This window comes from Suillus clintonianus, assembly GCF_016758775.1.
Source record: "Suillus clintonianus strain FC179 chromosome Unknown DEU56scaffold_22, whole genome shotgun sequence".
NCBI classification, from domain to species: domain Eukaryota; kingdom Fungi; phylum Basidiomycota; class Agaricomycetes; order Boletales; family Suillaceae; genus Suillus; species Suillus clintonianus.
In genome coordinates, this window is record NW_024539246.1 from 161,802 (window position 1) to 184,219 (window position 22,418).

The window sequence follows — 22,418 nt, forward strand, 5'->3', positions numbered from 1 at the left end:
CCAGTTGACAAACGGCGTGCTGGGGACTTCTGTCAATGTGTTCTGGTTCTCTTCATTGGTTTTCAGTATAGCAGCCGCAGTGAACAGTCTCCTGGGTCTTACCTGGAAGCAAGCAATGTAATAGTATGTCTACTCTGTGTGCTGCTTGTATTCAGATCAAGTAACAGTCTTCAGTCGTTCTCCAGGGCATAGGGTACCTTGGTGGGTATTGATATGGGCCCGCCGAGGGACGATCTTTCTCACCGCTGCGAAGGTTTCACTTCGTGCGCAAGGTTAGTCATGCTCTAGTTGATTTTTTCGTACTCTAGACCTGACGCAAAACCGCAGGCGAGTTCTGGCACTCGACAAACACAACGTGGGGCAACAACATTTTCTCACCCGAGAACTGGGAGGACCGTAACTCATGGATGTACAACCGCCGTCTTGAGGGAACACCCGTGAGTGGTGAGTGCTTGCGCAGGTTGTGCTAGTTTTCGTTTATATGACGCCTGTCCGTTAGATGAGATGAGCAAGATTCCATCCTTCCCCTACAACTACACCTACTCCCCGAGTCCAAAGGTTTACGAACGCACAGGACGGCAGCGGTTCAACAATGCCAATTTCATGACACCTCCCAATTGGTAGAATGGGTGGGTTGTTTTTCTTCCTTTGACTGCTGGAACTCTACTATTGGGATATCTCCCACTTGGCCCTCGTCCGTGAATTTGGACGCTATGCATGCAGTGACACGACGTTGGGGTCTATATTATTCCAGGCGAACTCTGGGTACCCTTAGACTAATATTAGCGTACAATGTTATTGTATATCATAGATAACCAATCCATTTATTTGATTCATTACTATGTGTATCATAATCAGTTTGCAATCATTAGGATCATCCCTAGCAATATTGTAATGTACTGTTGACCCATCGAAATCATATAATAGTGACCGTCAACGGTGTCAACAAAATCATGTTCGATTACATTTTGATGGCATAAAAATGCCTACAATAATGCTCCCAATTTGCATAAATATGCCTACGGTAATGCTCCCAATTTGCATAAAAATGCTCATTTTGTACCTAATTGTGACAAGTATGGAGATATGTTTTATGATGTGATAATAATGACCATCAAAATGCTGACTGTTTAATCACAATCAAACTGTGCGATTAAGGCATTTTAATGCAACAAAATGTCATAATAAAAGTTCCGACAATGGTTTTGTCGGAAATTCCTAATTTGGATTTCAGCGCCTTGCAAGGCATTTCAAGGTTTAAAGGCAAAATGGCCTTTGAAATGGGTTTAAATAATGAAGTCAGTCTTTAAATTGCCATAGAAATGCGGTTGCAATTGCATTGCAATCGATTGCAATGGACCTACAATGGTACAGCAATGGTTCAGCACGTTGCAACTTTCTTGCCATATTGTTGCAATATATTGAAATGTCGCAAGATACCTACCAAATTCATTTAAAGAATACCTTATTGCAACCACTTTCACAAATTTCCGACATTGAACCAACAAACGTGCACAAACCAGAGTGATCACACATGTCTATGCCAAGACTGATTGACCTGGAAAATTTCTAAGACCTCGCCGTATAGATGAATAGGATTGTCAGCAGGGATAACAACATGAACGAAGGAAGAACAGTTTGATCCGACAGTACGAGAGGCATAGTAATGTTTCCCCTTGATGACCATGTAATTGAAAAAAAAATAGTGGCGCGATCAAGCGGGAAGCTGTGAGGGACAACAGGGCGATCACAGAGGCAGTGAACTGGTGCCAGAGGGTATCGGAAGCAGAGTGTTTGAGCGAGAAGTCGATAAGTATCTGTTGTCATTGAGGTCTTCTGATGGCGGGGACTCAAGGCATAGGATTGACCGGCTGATATCATTAATAAGTTCTGCACGATACATGAGGAAAATGAGACTCACCATCGGCATTTACACCATCGAGGTCTTTGGATAGCGCCGCCAAGCCAGCAACTGTACCTCGTTCTTCATTCGAGGCTTTCAGCATGATTTTGGCAACCGTGCATGGAAGTGATGTCTTGCTGTGATTGAGTAAAGAAAAAGTCTAGGAGTATAGTTAGCAAAATAAACCCTTACCATCCGTCCTATGTGACATGTCCTCTGAAACTCGGTGAAGAACATTGTCTCCAACTCACCATTTGCGTGATTATTGGTCTTGAATGATTTGAGGACTTTGTTCAGCCGTTTGAATAGGAAGGTCCAAAAACTGTGAAGCAGGCCGAAATTGCGAGTGCATTCGACAACATGTGTAGCATAGTGGTGATTAGGTTTAATCACCGCAGATCCATACAACTTTAAAATAAGAGACATTAGTTGAGACTTTGAGATAAAAGTAGAGAGACTTATGTGGATGAGCTCTGAACAATATTTGCAAAGGAGGCGGTCTGCATGGTCAAGTTCTTGATCGCAAATTTGATGTTTGACTAATATTCATAGTGCGGCGCACAACTTCAAAAAGTTTGCAGGATTGTCGGGGTGAAGGGAAAATTTGTTGTTAGTCAGCTCCGAATCACCATTGTCTAGCTCTTGAGTTGTTCCACTTCATGTTGGTGGTGTTCGGGATCAGGGCTGACCTTCAGGTAAACCTTCGACGTTTTGCTCAACAGCTTTCTGTTTCCCCTTCAAATAATCAGCAACAAATCAGACAAACACTGAACCTGTACCTTTCTCTGAGCAGCCTTAGCCTTTTTCTCAGCAGCAAGTCGGGCCTTCTCGGTCTGTTTGATGGCAGCGAGTTGTATCTTCTCCTGGCTTTTTGCCTCAGCTGCAGCTACCTTGTCCCTGGCTATGTGAGCCTTTTCAGCTTCGAAAGCTTCCTTACCATTTTTTGGCCTCCACAAGTGCGGTCCTGTCTTCGAGTTTGTGGGTAGTGTCTGCTTCCTTTTCATGCTCCAATTTCTGTATCATAGCGACCCGCTGATGCAGAATCTGGTTGTCACTGTCAGATGGTATACAGGTAGATCATAACTGAGGTATCTATGAAGTATATTAGCTACAGCGCTGGCGCATAGATAATATAAACTTACAATTGTTGGGCCATAAGCAGTCACCAGGAGGAGCCATTGGTCCGCGGTCAAAGACCCGCCTGATGGCATCCCAATATCTGTGGGCAGTTGACCACATGATCCGGGAACAATGAACTAAGACTAAAGTTAGGACCATAGGTAGAGATACTGAAAACATGTACATCGGCAAGCATTTCGTGCAGCATCTGGAGTTCATGTGTTGGTCGAAGTATTTTACTTTGGACCCATATGTTGTAGAAGTGGGTCTTGACGAGGCCTAGTTTTTTGAAACTGGTTAGTATAGTATATGGCATGACAAAATGAACATACCGAGGAACAAGTTATGCATAGGGTCAATAATTACCTGTTCTACAATGTTGAAGTACGGAAGTCTTGACAGCTGCGTATATCTGGTCGCAAATTCCTTGACAAAATTCTTGTGAGCACTAGCGGTGGTGAGATTTCAATATTGTTCGTCCAGTTCTCGATGCTCTTCGTTCATCCGAACCTTGAATGCTGAGCAGGTCACCTAGTTAACATAAATCAATACAAGAGAGTTACTTACCTCCATCAGTAAAGGCTGAGAGTTTGTCCTTGTTGGCAATGTCGATCCAGCATGGGGTACAGAAGTGAGTATGTGAATGTGAGGCGAAGCCCCCAATTTTATGTGCAGCGGGCTTATCACAGATGATGGCCACCAAAACAACATGTATGAGTCGTCCTACAAGTCAGTGAATGAGATCTGACCAAAAAATGTGTGAATAGTACCTTGTGGACACGATTCAGTAGGTACTCTAATGCCGTCTTTCCATAATTGAAGGAGGTCCGAAATGATTGGGCCGAGAAACCACTGGATTTGATCTGGGTTCTGCTCCTTGGGGCCAGGAAGAATGCTGGTGCACATCAAATTAGATGTGCGATACCTATAGACGTGGTTAGATGGTGTTGTACAATCAAATCATCCTGCTGAGAACTCACCGGTATTCAGGTGGAAGGTTGCAGATGGAAAAGGAAGTCGGGCATGACGAATGTGACAGTGCTATATTACTTCGTATGTACGAGAACCTTATTGATTGAGATTCAGCGCAAACTAAAATGAGGAACATGTTGAAAGCTCACCAATCGACACCAATATTAACTCCAACACGTAGTTCTCCATCCGGACCAGCTTTTTCATGGGGAAGGTTTGAAAAAAAAAAGTTTACCATCCGGTGCCTTCAGTTTAGTCTTGCATACACTGCCATTGAATATATTGATGTACTGATTTGGAGCTCATGGCTTAGAACGCCAGCCATCAAGGATAGATTCGAGGCCCGGAACTTTGAGTAGTGAGTCCTAGGGATCTGCACGGGTATGGGTAACCCGTGTGGGTCACGGGTATGGGTACTACTCGGGTACGGGTATGGGTTGAGATTTTGAGACCTGCGCTCTAACCCGTACCCATGGCATACCCATACCTTCCATAAATAGTAATTTGTCGGTACAAAATACAAACACTAATGACGACCAAACATTTCCGCTTCTTGGCACCACAAAGATCTACGTTCCCGCATATCAAGTCATGGTAGCCGGTACCCGTGTGCTGGTTGCTACTCATCACCAGATTCACCACTTGCGAGCTTCGACCTCGCGCAGTACACCAATGTGCTGAAATGGCGGGAGACACTCGGGATGAGGTTTTGGGACGCGTCGTTCAGGGTTGATTAGATTGGTGCGTGTTTCGATTCATTTCAATTCAATTCATTTCAATTTGTTTCGATTCAATTCAGATTGGTGCGTATGAACGTATGCAAATTCAAACCTTCACTCTGTTGTCTTATTCAACGTCTTCATTTCAGTCGCTCTCGAGGTGATTCTGCTGTTCGTTGTAGTCTCAGGCTAGGTGGTTCTCTCGGGCAAAACACACGTCGTGGATCTGCACTATACTTAATTCAGAAACGTGTTCATGGGGAGCTCTACGAGTAGCAATGATGTGTGTTCTGCGGTATTTACAGGTATGCTACAGCTGATCATGATCATGGTTTTCAACAGTACGCTACTGCCACCTTCACAGTCCTGAATGCCTATGCAGGATGGTCCAACACGAAGTAATTCCATACGGACACTCAAGACTGCAGGCCCGCTCGGTCTTGGTATTTGCGTGGTTCTGTGCTTGCTTGCAAACATTGCCTATTTCTCAGCTGCGACTAAGGTGAGAACTTCTTTTATCTGCGCAGCTAATGAAACTAAATGGTTGGATAGGCAGAGATTGATAAATCTGGTGTCACTGTCACTGCTTTGTTTTTTGGGAACATCTTTGGTTCTGTCGCAGAGCATGTGCTTTCGGTTTTCATTGTTCTCAAATGAGCTCGACGTACTATCATGACTTTTGTTTGATGATGCGCCATAGAATGTTATTACTGTGGTAAGTTGAGGGATGCTATGTGTCTCCCATTGCTGTTGTTCAATGACTTATCTGCAGCCACTGGCTGTTGCTCCACGGCCGCAGCCCCAGCAGGAAAGCCAATTGCACGGCCAAACCCAGGCGTCGTCATCACAAACTCAGCACACCACTACCTCGACCTCCACGACACCTCCTGCTTCAGGTACTGATACTACCGCAGCTAATGAAGCTGTGAATCGAACACGAGGTTAACGCTCAACGATCTCGGCAGACATCTCTCGCATAGATAGTCCCTGATCTGCAGTACTTGGAACTCCCAGCGCTCCACCTGCAAGGCACCAGAAATCACTCCACGACGATGCGAGATCATACCGACCGGGTAACAGGTGTTGTCCAACTGTGTACCCACGGGTAAACCCCTGACGGGTGCAGGTGTGGGTCTGAGATGACAATACCCGCAGCAAAACCCATACCCCCAGTGCGGGTATGGGTTTTTGCTGGGTATGGGTGCGGGTATGACCTCTGGTACCCGGGGGTATACCCGTGCAGTTCCCTAGCTACTAGTGACTTGAGTTGATCTGAGAGTGGGAGGTAAGGGTATTTGACAAGTGGTGATTTGAGGGAGCGCTGGTTGCTGCGTGCAGTCTTGTCAGGTAGGAAGAGGTCCTTGTTGCACAAGGTACATTCATCATGAGATTGCGGGGAGTATGCAGGTGGAAACATGTCCCAACGCGATGGACAAACGGGGAGAGTGTATATAGGTTTGTCGACTCCAAGTACGCGATTGCTGGATTGCAGGGTGACAAATGGAGGTTCTATATTGGGTGAAAGGGTGAGTAAAATACATGTGAATATGGCCAGCGGTGTGTTGCATGCAACTTTTGGGAGGTGGAACTGTAAATGGAGCCATGACACGACTGCATAAATCAAGACAAGGTGACCTGGGAGGTGCATGAGATCTGTTGTGTCTTCTGTGTAGAGTCCATCTACAATAAAGAAAGGATCAGTATCGTCTTCGGCAGGTTGACCTTTGCCTAATATATCCTGGTACTTGTCAACATCTTCAAGAGGATTTGCATCAAGATCAATGTCCTGATCAAGATCTGGATTTTCTTCAGCATGTTGTATGGCCTGTTGGAGTTGGTATTGGAGATTGTGCTCTTCTTGATCTTGCGGGAGATTGTGGGCATCATGGGGAGTCAAAGGACGCGAGCCGGCAGCTGTAGCTGTGTTGTATCTGTCGAAGTGGTCAATAGCAGCAAGCAAGGTCTCAGGACTCTGAATATTGCGGCCAAAATAGGGCAATGGATCCCCTCGTCTCTCAGAGCCAAGGTCCTCAGGCTCATACCTGGTGTCCAGCACCATGTCATCCAAATCCATAGGGAAGTCGTAAAACTCGAAGTTGGGAGATATAGGAGTTGGAGGTTCGCATAATGGGACTGCAAACCCTCACAGAATGGGTCCAGCATCTTCATGAGGGCCTAGGATGATGTGTTCACCGATACACTGGAAGTTACCCTGTTCAGAAGTAGTTTGGTTGCGTAGATCTGCACGCTCGTGTGCACAAGCGGTGTGTGCTGGGACAAGAGCTCCTTGACAGTTGTTGGTTTTGCAGTGGCAGTGGACAGTGGGCATGTTGGTGATAATGTAGTCAAAAACTTGCACGCACGTTGCGAAATAGTGGGATCACATGAATGCATCGCAAGCGCTCCTACTTTACAAACAAAGTCTATTGTATGCTACTAGTTAATATTCATCAAGGTTTTGCTTTCGTTTTCTGAGGGCAAAGTCAGAAAATAGTGGAGTAGATAGAAAAGAACCCGATACATACATCGTTGTACCAGTGATGAAACTCTGCTGGTGTAGCAGGCTCTTTGGTCTCCTGGTCTGACTCCGGTTCTGTTTCACTATCGTCGACACCAACAAGCGCTTGAGCAGTAAGTTTCTAAAATATGTGCTATTCAACAACATTATATTCAAAATGAAGATGGTCGAGGACTCACTGGTTCTTCAGCGCCCAGCTCCGACTCAGGTTCAGTGACACTATCATCCACCGCTGGAGGACCTGCCTCAACAGCGCCCAACCAATTTGTAAATACTCCTGGTACTTCAGTGTGTGCTGCTGATATTGGGGCCCTTGACAGTACCTGCTTGTGGGCGTAGTATCTGGAGAGGCTGTTGGATAGATATTTCAATAGTCTGCAAAGAAAATTAGTTAGCATAAGTTTATTAGCACAAAGGACTTACTACAGGTCCTGCTGTTCTGCACTCGAAAGTGAATTTAAATGTTGTGACATCCATGGGCAGCTCAAGCTTGATTGCACCACAGGTAGCCATAGCGCAAGTAGTAACTAACACAGGACTTAGAGAAAATTTTGAAAACCTACCTTGCTTAAAGTACAACCTAAACAGACATCGAAAGGTGATGTTTCCAATGCTGGTTTGTGGTGGAATGGCACATGTTTGAAGAGAACAAACGGAGGTCAGAAAAGACATACTAATGAAGTTGGAAAAGTGTTTGTTTACTCATGTTGCTTCAGACTCAACAAGCACATGTTGGATTTTGGTCTGATTACATGCTAAGTGTGTTTAGGATCGTATTATATGTGCTTTCTATCTCCGATTAGCACAAGGTCAGGTGGGAATAATGCATTACTATTGTAATTACAAGATACAGGTATTGCATTAACAATTGTAATGGCTAATGAATTAATTTAAGATAATTTTTAATATTGGTTAGAGGGGGTTAGAGGAGGTTAGAGGTTAGATTGTTAGATGTTAGATGTTAGATTGTTGGAGGTTAGAGGTTAGAGGGTTAGTGGTTAGTGGTTAGTGGTTAGGGGTTAGTTAGTAGGGTTAGCTAGGATTATATTCTGTCTCAGATAAACAAAAAATGAACTTCATTTACAGTTAATCACGGCTCATTGAAACACCACAAGGCCATTGAAACACATCCTCGTTTACTCAACAACCACACAAAATATATGTCTGAAAATATTTGGAATACATAAAGATACTGATGACCTTGAGATAGTACGCCTTGAGACGATACGTTCAGTTATGTCCAGCATTAAGTTGTTTAAGGGGTTGTGACAATATCTGTTGTCAAGTTTGAAGCAAACTTAATTTGAGAAAATGCTGAAGACACAAAAAATGGGTGCTTGCACAGCGCCAAATTTGGTAGTTTCGAAATTTCACCATCCAGTCTCAACTCGGAACACTCATTTTTCGTCAAAATATTGCATGTATCAAGTCTAATATCATGGTGGCTACACGGAGAGCATACTCCTGTTGAAATTTGAATGATATAGCACACGGTACAGTCTAAGGAAGGTTTTTCAGGGTCCATAGGATACGAAAACATTGAAAACAGATAGATAGCTTACATAATGTTGGATAAGGAAATAATGCGTGTTTCATTCAGTGAGAAATTCCGAAAACAAGGTCCCTCCACTAAATTTGCCATGGTGCTCGAACTATTGAGAATCTACTCATAAAAATTATATAGGTCTACTTGTGAGATGTCTGTCTATATGGGAAAAATACAGTAGAGCCTCAGAGTTGTGATGCAGTGGTGTAGTGCGCTAAATATTATTTTCGTGTTTCAATGACCTGTGATTAACTGTAGATGTTATGTAATGTTATGTAAGAGGTTGCTGATAGTTACAATGGTTACAGTCGTTTGCATAATGATGTAGACAAACTGAGCGACTTCATACCATATTTGTTTCTGTTTAGCAGGAACCAAAATGTGACACTGTCACGCTACAACTGCCGTTGCACCAAAGTTCAAACGTCCACAACAATGCCTCCAGCAATGTTGACTCGTCTACACAGCTGTGTGAAGGTGTTATCATCTGGTACCATGAAATGCACATACCTATTGATGAAATTGTAACACTGTCAGGCCTTTCACGTGCAACTGTGTACAACATCCTTCAATTATACAATGATCATGGATCTCTACATAATTCAGTGGCTTCTGTGGACCCCCGCAGCACTTGGGCATGCATCAGCGCGCTCTGTGTAGTTCTTTGTTCAGTGACAGCAACTTCGAGAATCCAGATTCCAGAACGTGGTGAAACTTGGATAGCAGTTAATGGTTGTTAGTGTGATAAGTGTAACATGTTTGTATTAAAAACATAACCAAACATTTCAGTAGAGTAGTTTGGTTGTCTAAACCATTATGCAAACGACTGTAATGCAATACATTTGTCTTGTAACTATCATGCTTTTAATGCATTAAAATGACAGGATAGCCTCCGATTTAGTGCTGCCGTGGTCTGGTTCAGTCTGGTTCAGCGGAGGTTGAGCAAGAACCGAGAACTGAACCTGGGTCCGGTTCTATCAGAGTCAACAAACCCTGGACCAAACCTTTGCGAACGGTTCAGAGTGGTCAGGTTCGGTTTTTTTTTTGGTTCGAACACGAACCGAACCCTAAAATATCTAGTAGCAAATGAATTTTTTTTTGTTGAGTCCTCGTCAAGAAGCTGACTGCTCCATACCACTCACAAATGAAAACAGATGGTTTCCAGTGCTCCGCATGATCATCTCCACCTAGCGACTCCATATAATGTAAGGCAACTAAACGCCCCCGCAAGAATTACCTGAGCATATCTCAGCTGGACAAGCATGCAGACATGGGAAAACGCACCAGGTAGCTCCCAGCCAGAACACATAGAATCCGCCTCGTTTGACCCCACAATGCATATGTTCGAATGAGGTATGGTACAGATATCTCACACTCAAGGCACACGAGCACCATCACAATAATCCCTAAAGAGGACTCTTGAGATGATTATGATCATAGCCTTCAATTCTGTCAAACTGAAGAGAAGAACCACTTTGATCTCCATCGCATAATACACGAGACCTTCGGTGGATTGCTTAGGCGTGAGTTTCTCAGCAATTTTTGATGTGTCTGCACGGATAGTGCATAAAGTCGAGAATAAACCTAGTTCATCTGGTAAACATCAGTGCAATCAGCAACGACATCTATAATACTTTGCTCTGCATCCATCCATTCCGGTTTGGAAAGGCAGCCCTTGTATGACATGATGCCGACATTGACTTGGTTACACCCCGCCTGATTATACCATTGGATAGCGAATGTCTCACTGAAATCTTGCTGCTCAGAGATCCATGTTCCCTGCTGCGCTTAAGCAACGGACCTTCCAAAACAAGTAAAGAGCTACCTTGGTCAGTATGCATGAGAATGCATGAGGCAGAGCAAGAATTCCCGAGGCGCTTCCCTGGCGTGATGCTCCATATTGAAGGGGTTAAATGGACAAATAGATCACTCCGCCTGCATGGGAATCACCTGACCGCCCTTTGCGGCAGTAGGTGTAAATGTATGCCATCGATCATTGAACCGAACGTCGAGAGGGCGCCCACCATACATGTACTGAAGGATGTGTTCACATGTGCCACTCAAGACAAACAAAACAACTCACCAATAGCTGTCTCTGCCTCTGGAACCTGGGCAAACTGAACAACACTGCATCCCTTGGATCTAGCGCCATCGAAAAGGATTTCAGCGAGCTCAACTTGCCTGGTAGTCTCAAACAACTCGACGAGATCTTCATTTGCGGTAGACCAAGGGAGCTGATATGTATATAAATAATCTTGTGCATATAGAACTGTCAAAGCTACTCACATTGCGAACCATGATTTGCTGGCTAGCTCACCTGACCTGGTCATATATGTTTTTTCGTGTTGTTTTGTTGATGATCGCAAGGATGCTTCGGTTCGGGGTTCAGAACGGTTCGGGAAGGTCCGAACCTATGTTCGAACCGTTCAGGAGATGGCGGACCGCGAACCTCATTCCGGTTCGGTCCATCCAAAATTTGGAACCATGGACCGAACCAAGGACGAACCTGACCATTGGTTAGGTTCGAACCGTGGTTCAGGACCGGACCACGGCAGCACTACTCCGATTAGGGCCTTGCTAAAAAGTCGTTTCTGCAGTGATTGGTTCAAAATTCAAATGGCGCTGAGTTTGAATATGTTGGACGTTATAAGCGGACGTGGAAACGATTCTTTTCGTCAACCAGCTCGAAAGCCACGAGTGCTCATCACGTACAGGTTGCTTCATGCATCCACATTTTTGAGCGGGCTAAGGTCTGAGTATTTCAATCCCCCTCGATCGGCTCTAGCAGAGCCCGGCTGTAATCAGCTGCGCGACGTACCAGAAAAGCAGCTCCATTTTCACACCCCAAAGATTCTGTTCCAGCAGAGGAGGGCGAGAATGAAAGCTTTGGAAGCGTCGCGGGGATCGGGCAAACTCGTATCCATTGAATGGCAGTCCTATCGCGCGTGCGCCTGTCAACAAGGCGCCTCAGGGACATTGACAAATCTGTGCTAGATGACTAGTCAGTTTGGGCTCCAGTCTCTGTGCTACTGCCGCGGTACATCACTATATGGCGTTCTTTCACCACCCTTGGGATCTATCGGATCCTGAGTCCTGGTACACATTCAGACTGCATTATATGTACTTTGCCATGGTACCTAACGCTTCTGGCTAGCCTACGCTCGCCTGTTGCAAGTGTGGCCGCTGAACCCCATGAATAACCGGTTACGGCTGGAGACAACTATACACTACCATGTTGTAGTTCTCCTTGCGTATGAGGGATGTGCGCAATGGTACTGGCTTGTCCTTGAGTTCACTTCGTGGCTCGCGTATCCTTCGTGGATCGCGAAACTCGATTCAGACTACTCTTGGGCTGGTTCTTACAAATCTTTTGCTACTTGAACTCCTTTTTGGAGTGTCGTCTCCCCGATGACCGTGGCCTCTGCTTGCCTCCGGGCTGGTAGAAAGGAACGCAGTTGAAGAATGGGAGTCATGTATCTGGTATGCAGTGTCCAATCCTATCAGTTTGACGTCCAAGTTCACCTGGCAAGGACGGGTAGTTATTCGATAGCCGCCACTTTATCATATGTTATTCCTGATGATCCCCGTTATCATCAGCATACTTGCCGTTGCATCTCACTAAGAAAACGTAGCAGGATTCGGCTGCGTCAGACTCCAGTGACACCTGCTTATGTGCACCAGCTGACCACGTTGACGGTCCATGGGTAATACATTAGTGGCCGCGCGTGACCACTATTTATATTTACAGGTTGTACGGTCAACATACTCTTTGTTATACAGGTAAAATGGATCAGAAGGACCAACTATTTGAATTTCGCTGATATGTTGGGAATGTGCTGAATAACACAGTGGGATTGCGACATCAGCCTGACACACAATCATGCCAGTTGGTATAAATATACCCTGGAGTTCAAGGTGTTCCACACACTTCATTATTTACCCCTAGACATGCAGCCTCCAGCAAACAAGCCCGCGCCCGCTATCCCATACTTCACCCCTGCGCAGGTCCCTGCTGCAGGCACAGCATTCGACCCCCAGCCTGATGGAACACCTATACCAAAATTGTTCCAGCCCATCAAGATTAGAGGAACAACATTTCATAATCGTATTTTCGTGAGTCGTTATATTGATCGTCGACGTGATAATGGACTCTCCTGACGTCCCATCCCAATTTCATGCAGTTATCTCCGATGTGTCAATACTCTGCAGACGACGGTCATCTCACGTCCTGGCATATGGCGCACCGTAAGTTTATGAATCTCGACCATTATAGAAGTACTCACAGTATTCAGTGGGCGGCATCTTCACGCGGGGTCCTGGCCTTTCTATAATTGAAGCCACCGCGGTCCTCCCAGAGGGTCGTGTCACCCCTGACGACTCAGGACTCTGGAAAGACAGCCAAATAGAGCCACTCCGCAAGATAGTCGAGTTTGCCCATTCACAAAACCAAAAAGTTGGCATTCAGCTTGCCCATGCCGGCCGGAAAGCATCCACGGTTGCGCCGTGGTTGTCCATGGGTCTTGCAGCAACTGAGAGCGTAGGCGGATGGCCAGACAACGTATGGGGGCCTTCTACGGTTCCTTACCACGAAGCCTTCCCTGTGCCTAAGGAGCTATCGAAGGCACAGATCAAGGCGGTCATCGTCGCATTTGTAGATTCTACGAAGAGAGCGTTGAAAGCTGGCATTGACGTCATCGAAATTCACTGCGCACACGGTTATCTGCTGTTCTCTTTCTTGAGTCCCGTCAGCAACACACGCACGGACGAATACGGTGGAAGCTTCGAGAACCGCATTCGTCTAACTCTTGAGGTCGTGGATGCTATCCGTGACGTCATCCCTGAAGACATGCCACTCTTCCTGAGGTATTTCCGAGTCTATAAGATGTTCTTACTTGATCTGATGCTTCGTAGGATATCTGCGACTGAATGGCTCGAAGAAGCCCTCCCACATGAACCATCCTGGCGTGCCGAGGATACCGTCAAACTTGCGGGTATTCTTGGCGAGCATGGTGTTGACTTCCTCGACGTCTCCAGCGGCGGCAATCACCCAAAAGCCATCATGAAACTCGGCCCAGCTTACCAAGTGCCGTTCGCACAGGCAGTCAAACAAGCTGTTGGGGATAAGCTTGTTGTCGGGTCTGTCGGCTCAATTACCGATGGCAAGATCGCCCAAGAAGTGCTTGATAAAGGTCAAGCGGATGTCATCCTGGTTGGACGGCAATTCCAAAAGAACCCGGCGACTGTTTGGGCGTGAGTGTATCATCTTGGGATAAACTGACACCTTATCTTATGATGTATTGGTAGATTTGCGTCCGACGTTGGCGTCGCGATCAAGCTAGCGCATCAGATTGGGTGGGGGTTTGGGGGTCGGGGAAAATCTCACAAGAAGATTGACTGGTGATTGCAACAACTCGGAGTTCTATTAACACACGGAGCGAACAAGAATCTCGCGTATACCCCCTTGCAATTAAAGACACGGATCATAGATATTGAAACGAAGTCCATGTTCCACCACCACTCGAAGTGACGCAAAAGCAATGTTGCATGGAATCTCCGATACGCCGATCTGCATTGCATTCTCAGAAGAGGGTCTGTATGATCAGGAATTCACTATACCAATGTACGCACAACTAAGTGTGCATGTCTATCCCTCAAATGATATCATGACAATGAACAGCGAAAGGCTACCAACAATGAACCATTCACCGTTCACTATTATATGATACCCCCGCTGCAGTCTGAATCCTTATTGCGAAGCCGTCCTCGAACTAAGTTTCAGCGACGCCCTTGAGTGAGTAGCTGTGATTGTGTTGCAGCCTAGGGTGAAATAAGCGGGCAGGGCTTGAAGGGATGAAGCTTAAGGATAGCTTGCGGTGGATCGAGCGACGTTCTTTGAAAAGAACCACCCAATCAACGAGGTATTCTGTGTCTGCGTTGGATAAGTACAGAAAGAAGAGAATGTCATGTGGGCGTGTAGCTGCAATTGTCGCCAGCGTTGAAGTCAGTGGTAGTAAACGAGCCTAGCTCTGACAAGAGCTGACTTTGTGAAAACCGTTCATGAAGGGGATACAAGAGAAGGATGACGGATAGGACGCTATAGGACGACAGCGTCACAGCCAAGAGAACGTCCAATCACGTGATGAATCCTTTTTGAATTTCATCAATTGCGTTCTGCTTGCCCTTCGCTCGCCCAGGCTCGCCCCTGATGCGGATCGAACGATTCGATTGTGTGATGTCCGAGCGGGCTAGAGACGTTCTATCGACCTGCATGATCTCATGATTGCCGAGCCTGCGAGACCAGTATCGTGGGTTCTTCTCGGAAAAAGACGTACTGGATACTGGTGCTGGTCCTGAGGGTTATGAGCGCTGAGTGCATGGTGGTGGGGTGCAGAAAAGGAAGCATCGAGGATGTGTTTTAAGACCTGTTACGTCGATGAGGTATAAGTGTTCAGACTGGATGGAGTCTAGCTGTGGACTGGGGTTGGATATCGGAGGCGAATATGACTCAGGTACGGTGTTAGACGCCGAGCTGGCGCCAGCGGAGTGAATCAAGAGGCTAGAAGGGTGACGATGGATGATGAACCTAATTGAGCATGTATCCCTTCAAAAACTAGTCCATCCGATAATCATAGTCCCATATAAAAACCCAGCTCCAACTTTGACTGTTTTTCGACCATGGATACTTTCGCAGAACCATACACACGCGCAGGGGACGACATTTCACTTTCAGCTGTTCGTGATCATGTTAGAGCACTCGAAGCACGACACAAAGCCAATGGTGTTCAACTATCAGGTCGAATCATTCATGTCTGCCATTACCTTCCTGTAACGTGCACAATCACTTCAACCACCACGAGAGATGGCGTACTCAGTCCACCCCCTACACCTCCTCGTATCCTTACAGACGTACCACCAAGCCCAACAGATGAGCTCCCTGCTTCCGTCAACGCTCCACCACTACCTGAACGTTGGAAACTCACTCCACGTTACGGACACAGCGCAATGACAAGTGGCATTCGTAGTCTGAGCGTCACACATGAACAAGTCATCTTGGGATGGACTGGGGACATTCTCTCTCCAGCTGCTCCACCCGATGGCAATTCTTCTCCAGATGGTTATTCGCTCCCCTCCCATTCATGATAACACAACTTATTCAAGTTCACAGGTGACGTCAACCCATCTACCGGAGAACGCGTGCCTTCTGTACGTGACCGGATTCCGTCTTCTAGGATCTCTCAACAGGACAAGGATGCTCTCGACGTCGAGCTTGCTCAATACACCGACAAGAACGGGCTTACCACAGTTGAACCCGAAGTTGGTAAACCAATTACTTATCTTCCACTCTGGATGGAGGACAACGTCGCACACGGTCATTACGATGGATATTGCAAACAAAGTTAGTGCTCTCCTCCTCTCTTTTCCGTTATCTACCCGAATACTCCATTGGCCCCAACTTTCCATATCTGGCACTCCTCCTCCTGATCTACGTCCATCGTCTGCTTTCGGCCCTTCTCACTCACATCTTATTATCATTTCCTTGTTTGGATCTTTACGGTTTTCTCCTTCTCCTTCCTTCATTTCCGCACCTTTCCTCGCCCTCATTTTTTGGTCCTCGTTTCTCGGATATTCGGGCCACTTCCCTTGTTCCAATCGCGTCTTTCCCCAGTCGTTTGATCTCATTCTTATTTGATTTGCTTTTTCGCTCATCTCGACCAATCTCACTGATTTTCTCCTTCGACTTCCCAACCTTGTTTTCTGCTTCTTATTACTCCCGGACCGGGGCACCTTCTTCTGTTGACATAACGCTGACCCTCACACAGCTCTATGGCCTCTCTTCCATTACCTCCTCTGGCAGGACGTAGCGACAGAGCATGCGAGCGCTGATGCTAACTACGAGTATTATGAGCAGGTCCGTTCTAGATTCTTCGCGTATTTAAATTGATCAGCATCTAATCATCATACACACATCTACGCTCGCACATCCTACCCAACACTCTCACATCTAATCATCTCCTCAAACACGACTCACAAAGGCCAACCAAGCATTTGCAACCCGCCTCGCCAGCGTCCTCCAACCAGGAGACCTCGTATGGGTCCACGACTACCATCTCTTGTTAGTCCCTCGCATGCTCAGGAATGCGATGCATTCTGGTGCTGTGAGTGGCGTGGGTGGAGAGAATGGTGGGGATGTGTGAGTGCTTTTTTAACGATGACGGCAAGAGTACTGATATACTACGCGTAGGGTCATCGGTCTTTTCGTGCACACGCCTTTCCCGAGTTCTGAGGTGTTTAGATGTTTACCGCGTACGTCCTCCCTCCTTCTCCACACCTCTACATTCCTTCCTCGAACACCCTAATCAGCACACTAACCTAACGCACCTCCCTAGGCCGCAAAGAAATCCTTGACGGAATGCTAGGCGCCAACCTCATCTGTTTCCAAACCTACAGCTACACCCGCCACTTCACTTCGACCTGCGTTCGTGTGTGCGGGTATGAGACTACTAGTAGGGGTACTATGACTGCGTCTGCTAGTGCTTCGAGGGGTGCGAGCGTTGCTCCGCGTGGTGCTGGTAGTGCAGGCTCGAGCGGTGGGAGCGGTACCAAGGCAAATCTCAGTGTACCCACCCGCGGAGCAAGCCTCACGCGCGGAAGCAAAGCGGGCGTTGAGAAATATGTAGGCATCGACGTGCAGGGACATGTGGCTGCTGTTACGCATTGTCCGGTTGGGGTGGATGCGGAGAGGGTTGCGAGGGATACGTGAGTCTTTTATTTGGTTTTATGTGATGGACATTTCTGATGCGCATATATGCAATTCTAACACGCAATTCGACATACCCGAACCCTAACGTATACACGCACGCAAATAATGCACACAAATCAGCCTCCGCGCGGGCATCCAACCTAAACTCGAAGCCCTTCGCGTGCTCTACGCAGACAAGAAGATCATCGTAGGAAGAGACAAGTTGGATGTTGTCAAGGGGGTTTTGCAAAAGGTGATTTTTCTTTTTTTCTTGCGCCGTTGACTGACATTACCAAAACTGACGCTATAACACCAGCTCCGCGCGTTTGAGAAGCTCTTGCATGATTATCCAGAGTGGCAGCGCAAAGTCGTGCTCATTCAGGTATGTCTAGTCGTTCCGTTTGTAATTCGCGACGGAGCAACATCAAAAGTACGACACAACAAACTGATAAATGCCTCTTTGCAGGTGACGTCCCCCGCGTTAACAGACTCTCCAAAGCTCGAACGTCAAGTTTCTGAACTCGTCGCGCATATCAATGGGGAATATGGGAGTTTGGATTTTATACCCGTACACCACTAGTGCGTGTCCCTTTTATCACGTCTTTATGTGTCTAATTTATGGTCCGTACCGCATCTAATCCATATCCCTGCCATATCCAATTCCTTCCCATACACATCTAATCCCCAACCCCAACAGCCACCAAACCCTTAGAAAGGACGAATTTTACGCACTGCTGAGCGCTGCAGACCTCGGGGTGATCACCCCCCTCAGGGACGGAATGAACACGACCTCGATGGAGTTCGTGATCGCGCAAGAGCGCACGAAGCGCTCGCCCCTCGTTTTGAGCGAGTTTATGGGTATCAGTCAGCATATGGCTGATGCGCTGCAAGTAAATCCTTGGGATCTTGGAGTGCGTAGTGTTTGTTCATTTCGAACGTCTTCGGATGATTGACGGATGTGTTGTGACCAGGATGTAGCGGCTGCCATGAACCGCGGGTTGGTAATGTCGGAGGAGGAGAAAGCGTCAAGGCACGCGGCGTTGCACAAGGTCGTAACGACTCACACCTCGCACACATGGGCTGCGGTCCTTGCCAAGATGCTGCTCTCGCAGATCAACGGACAAAACACTGCACGTCAAACCCCTTACATCCCCAGAGACAGGCTCAAAGAGCTGTATGACAACGCCGGGAAGCGTCTGTTCTTGTTCGATTACGACGTGAGTGGTGGGTGAGGGATGTAGTGCTCGGCGTTGACATTTGATGGATAGGGCACGCTCACGCCGATCGTCAAGATGCCGTCGATGGCGCTTCCCTCTCCTGATGCACTCACTGCGCTCGCGAAGCTTACATCTGACCCGAACAATATTGTATACATCGTTTCCGGTCGGGACCAGGCGTTCCTCGAGGAACATCTAGGGCACTTCCCGCGCCTTGGGATGAGCGCGGAGCACGGCGGATTCATCCGTTCGCCTGACAGCGCTGTGTGGATGAATTTCACTGCGAGTTTGGACATGGGATGGATGGAAGAAGTGGCGGAGATTTTCAGGTATTATACAGAGCGTACGACTGGGAGCCATATCGAGATGAAGAAGAGCTCGATTACTTGGCATTATCGGTCGACTGATCCGGAGTGGGGGTGCGTGTTCCGGTTTGTGTTTGTGGATTTCGTTGGGCTGATGGTTGTGGGTTGCAGACAGTTCCAGTGCAGGCAGTGCCAGGATTTGTTGGAGAATAACGTGGTGTCCAAGAGGCCGATCGAGGTGCTCGTGGGTAAGAAGAATCTGGAAGTGAGGCCTATTGCTGTGAACAAGGTTTGTAGGCTTGGTCTTTGATGTATGTGGTAGACTAATTGTTCACTCAAGGGCGAGATCGTCAAGCGTATATTATATCAGAACCCTGGAGTCGAATTCATCTTCTGCGCTGGTGACGACAAGGTCCGTTCCACCGCTCCTTCCCCCATCTTACTTACTCACCCCCAACAGACCGATGAAGACATGTTCCGCGCCCTGCTCCTCTTCTCGCCTTCCTCGATTGGTAAAGTCATGATGGAGCCCCCGCTCTCGGTGATGCTCGTCGACGACACCAAGGAGTACAGTGACGTAGAGCTCGCGGTGTCTCCAGAAGCTGTTTTCACGACTGCTGTTGGACATAGTAGCAAACGAACGCTTGCGAGTTGGCATGTGACGACGCCTGAGGAGGTGGTGGAGCATATGTTGTATTTGGTTGGGGAGACTCCTCAGGGAGAGGAGGTGAAGGGGTATTTGTAAGTCGCGCGCTGCATGGGGTTTGTTTTTCTTTGTCTTGAGATACCGTCGTGGAATATGTGATAAGAACATTGATGTGCTTGCGCCTTAGAGTTTCTATAGACAATAGTTTTTGCTTTGATTTCGTCGATGCTGGGAGTCTGGCGCACAGGACAAGGGGCTTCTCGGCTTATATTCGGATGTAAATACTTTCGAGTGCGAAGGAAGGAGAGGAGGGAACTCAATGCATGGGTCTTTAGAGCTATCATGAATCGGGATGAGAAGTAACCTAGTTTCTGCAGAGGGAGGATGATTATTAGTCGTTCGTGGCTCGGCGCCTTTTTGCTAGTGCAGTCACGATTTATGTGTAGCTTGAAGTGCTAATCAATTATACATTACAAGCCAAATTCTCCTGCTCCCTGCACAGCACCAGGCTACCATCAACTCCGTCGAGCATCTCCCATGCTATACGCCACTGCCAGTTGATATATGCACGCGCTCCTGGAAAGCGATTGAGGTCATGCCAGTTGCTGCATCAGAGTCAGCCACGAGCCGAGCGTGATATTCTCGAACGCTTAGGATGAGGCGTGGTCCTAGCACAAAGGATTGTATGACTGTCACAATCTGAAGAAAACCAACCAAAATCTGTGTTTCGAGGGAAAATGGGTCCTATAGAAATAATGAACCGCAGTCCCATGCAGAGGTCAGTGAAAGATTGACATACCGCTAGGATCGTTGGAGAAAAAGTATCTATGAGGCTGAAGCAAGACACGGCAACATAACTAGCGCGTTCAATCATTCAGTGGAAAAGGGAAGCATAATCACAATATGAACTCACCTCGCAAAGTAAAGCACATGGGACTTTATCAACACCGTGAAACAGTCGCCGATAATCCCTCCTGCCGAGTGTTGTCGCAGTTCACGGAAGTGTTTTACAGCAATCCAGACTGCGAGACACAGCGCGAGGACCTCCCAGACTGTGCCAAGGATCCAAGTAATGGGAGTCAGAAGTGAGACATTGTCCGCATAGCCAATCGTGCACGCATAGGTGCCAGAGAGAATGATTTCCTCTTGTATTCATCAATGAGCGTTATGCACGTTTTTCATTTACAATTGAGTGTACCTCCTGAAGTATGCCTTGTTGTCATTACACCGGCCGCTACGTCGAAAATGTTGACAGCCAATAACAGGACGACGAGAAATATCAGGATCCTTCCGGATCGTTGATACATGGCATGTAACCGAGTGATCATGATGACTGCAACATGATTTGGTCGAGTCAATATCATAGGTCTTGTAACTGCACAACTCACCGCACAGCATTGGAAATGCTACAACAGTCGTCCAATTCCACACGGAGTACATAATCCGGCCTGAGAAATCCGGTGAGTGATGAGCCTTGGGTGAATCACACACTACAAACAGACTCACATCTGTAGCAGTCATGATAGTAAACGAATAAGCTGGTCAAGAATGACACTCACCCCTACAGGGTATCGCGGTTAATTGAATGGGAATAGCAGACATCGGTGCAGAAGACTCACTGCATCTGTCAACAAAATCGTCGGAACACTGACTGTATGCCACTGGTCAGAAGAAACAAACACGGTAAATGCAAGAAGACATACGCAGTATGTCCAGGCTGATTGTGAGAGATAGCTGATTAGCACAACACCAATGGTCAAGCCTTCTGAACATACACAATATAAAAAATGCCAAGATAGCGCACCTATTATATTGTCAAGTCAGCACAAATTCACAACAGGCAAGGTACGTACACTGAGATAGAGGACAGTCATCAGGGACCAGCGTTGTCTCTGTCGCAAATCAATATTGTTCTTCTGACGTGGAACCGTGCTCACCCAGACCAGTTCGACCTACAAACAAATCTTAGCGAGATGGCTGCCCCGGTCATAGTATCAACATACCTCTTGTCCAAACGTAAGGGCTGGAAATACTTGTGAGAAATCAGCAATTCTCATGTTATCATGCTCACCCCAATCATATACCAATCCAACACCAGCGGCAACTGGAAAACCATAATCAAGGTCAGATCGAGACATCAGCGCCGAAATCTGACTGCTCTTCACGAACCTATAAAATAGCTGTTAATGCGAAAAGAGTTGATGAGTGGCCAATAACTAGGGTCGTCTGAGACTAGTGTCATACTGTTAGAGGATGGATGTGAGGGAGCGGGGAACTTGGTGGACATACAACAATGATATTCGTGCTAGATATACTACCATGACCATCCAGTGCTTGTATGACCAAAATGAGATTGAGGGATGATTTTCGTTCCTGTCAATAGATATGATGTCACGTTCGAAGTGATGTAGCGGGCCTTGAATAAAATTCCGGTGATGCGAAAGTGATCGGGTACTGAGCGCTGAGCGCTGAGCTTCTGAAGGTTCTGCATGATGGGCGCAGTATTTTCGAATTTGCATCGTGGAGTTGGTGCGGTGGTGAGAGGCATCAGTTTTCACAGCCAGAGACATGTGCATCATGATTGAAATTCCGCGATTGATATCTGGTGAAGATACAACACCATCTCTAGCTCAAGATAGCAACACGGGGAAAAAGAAGAGTGGGAAGCACCGTTAATGACCGCGTCAAGCCTGTCTTGTTGTTCTTCAATCTAGCTGCCAGCGTACACCTTCG

The 22,418-nt window shown here is 46.9% G+C and overlaps 6 protein-coding genes across 6 annotated transcripts; 3 read left to right on the plus strand and 3 right to left on the minus strand.

The window, feature by feature from the left end:
* The first annotated feature begins 5,053 nt into the window (after positions 1-5,053).
* On the plus strand, positions 5,054-5,730 carry DEU56DRAFT_939145 (uncharacterized protein). Its single transcript, XM_041358865.1, has 4 exons — positions 5,054-5,215; positions 5,266-5,358; positions 5,414-5,428; positions 5,486-5,730. The coding sequence occupies exons 1-4, from the start codon at positions 5,084-5,086 to the stop codon at positions 5,657-5,659; spliced, it is 414 nt and encodes a 137-aa protein (XP_041210309.1). The 5' UTR covers positions 5,054-5,083; the 3' UTR covers positions 5,660-5,730.
* Positions 5,731-5,773: 43 nt separating this feature from the next.
* Positions 5,774-7,042, minus strand: DEU56DRAFT_910932 (uncharacterized protein; the record flags this gene model as incomplete). The annotated part of the gene is made up of 2 exons (XM_041357238.1): positions 5,774-6,846; positions 6,907-7,042. 2 exons carry the CDS (start codon positions 7,040-7,042, stop codon positions 5,774-5,776), a joined length of 1,209 nt encoding a protein of 402 aa, XP_041210310.1.
* A 121-nt stretch (positions 7,043-7,163) lies between these two features.
* Positions 7,164-7,744, minus strand: DEU56DRAFT_910933 (uncharacterized protein; the record flags this gene model as incomplete). The annotated part of the gene is made up of 5 exons (XM_041357239.1): positions 7,164-7,184; positions 7,239-7,352; positions 7,411-7,508; positions 7,555-7,606; positions 7,655-7,744. 5 exons carry the CDS (start codon positions 7,742-7,744, stop codon positions 7,164-7,166), a joined length of 375 nt encoding a protein of 124 aa, XP_041210311.1.
* A 2,408-nt stretch (positions 7,745-10,152) lies between these two features.
* DEU56DRAFT_939147 (uncharacterized protein) lies at positions 10,153-11,075 on the minus strand (the record flags this gene model as incomplete). Its single annotated transcript, XM_041358866.1, has 3 exons — positions 10,153-10,370; positions 10,861-11,011; positions 11,064-11,075. 3 exons carry the CDS (start codon positions 11,073-11,075, stop codon positions 10,153-10,155), a joined length of 381 nt encoding a protein of 126 aa, XP_041210312.1.
* A 1,650-nt stretch (positions 11,076-12,725) lies between these two features.
* Positions 12,726-14,178, plus strand: DEU56DRAFT_733377 (uncharacterized protein; the record flags this gene model as incomplete). Its single annotated transcript, XM_041348332.1, has 5 exons — positions 12,726-12,890; positions 12,959-13,022; positions 13,070-13,640; positions 13,689-14,027; positions 14,082-14,178. 5 exons carry the CDS (start codon positions 12,726-12,728, stop codon positions 14,176-14,178), a joined length of 1,236 nt encoding a protein of 411 aa, XP_041210313.1.
* Positions 14,179-15,345: 1,167 nt separating this feature from the next.
* On the plus strand, positions 15,346-19,902 carry DEU56DRAFT_792842 (glycosyltransferase family 20 protein). Its single transcript, XM_041352727.1, has 15 exons — positions 15,346-15,891; positions 15,943-16,173; positions 16,598-16,686; positions 16,811-16,968; positions 17,020-17,081; positions 17,165-17,534; positions 17,659-17,770; positions 17,834-17,899; positions 17,984-18,096; positions 18,215-18,428; positions 18,489-18,734; positions 18,786-19,153; positions 19,211-19,328; positions 19,380-19,451; positions 19,500-19,902. The coding sequence occupies exons 1-15, from the start codon at positions 15,453-15,455 to the stop codon at positions 19,782-19,784; spliced, it is 2,943 nt and encodes a 980-aa protein (XP_041210314.1). The 5' UTR covers positions 15,346-15,452; the 3' UTR covers positions 19,785-19,902.
* The last annotated feature ends 2,516 nt before the right edge of the window (positions 19,903-22,418 follow it).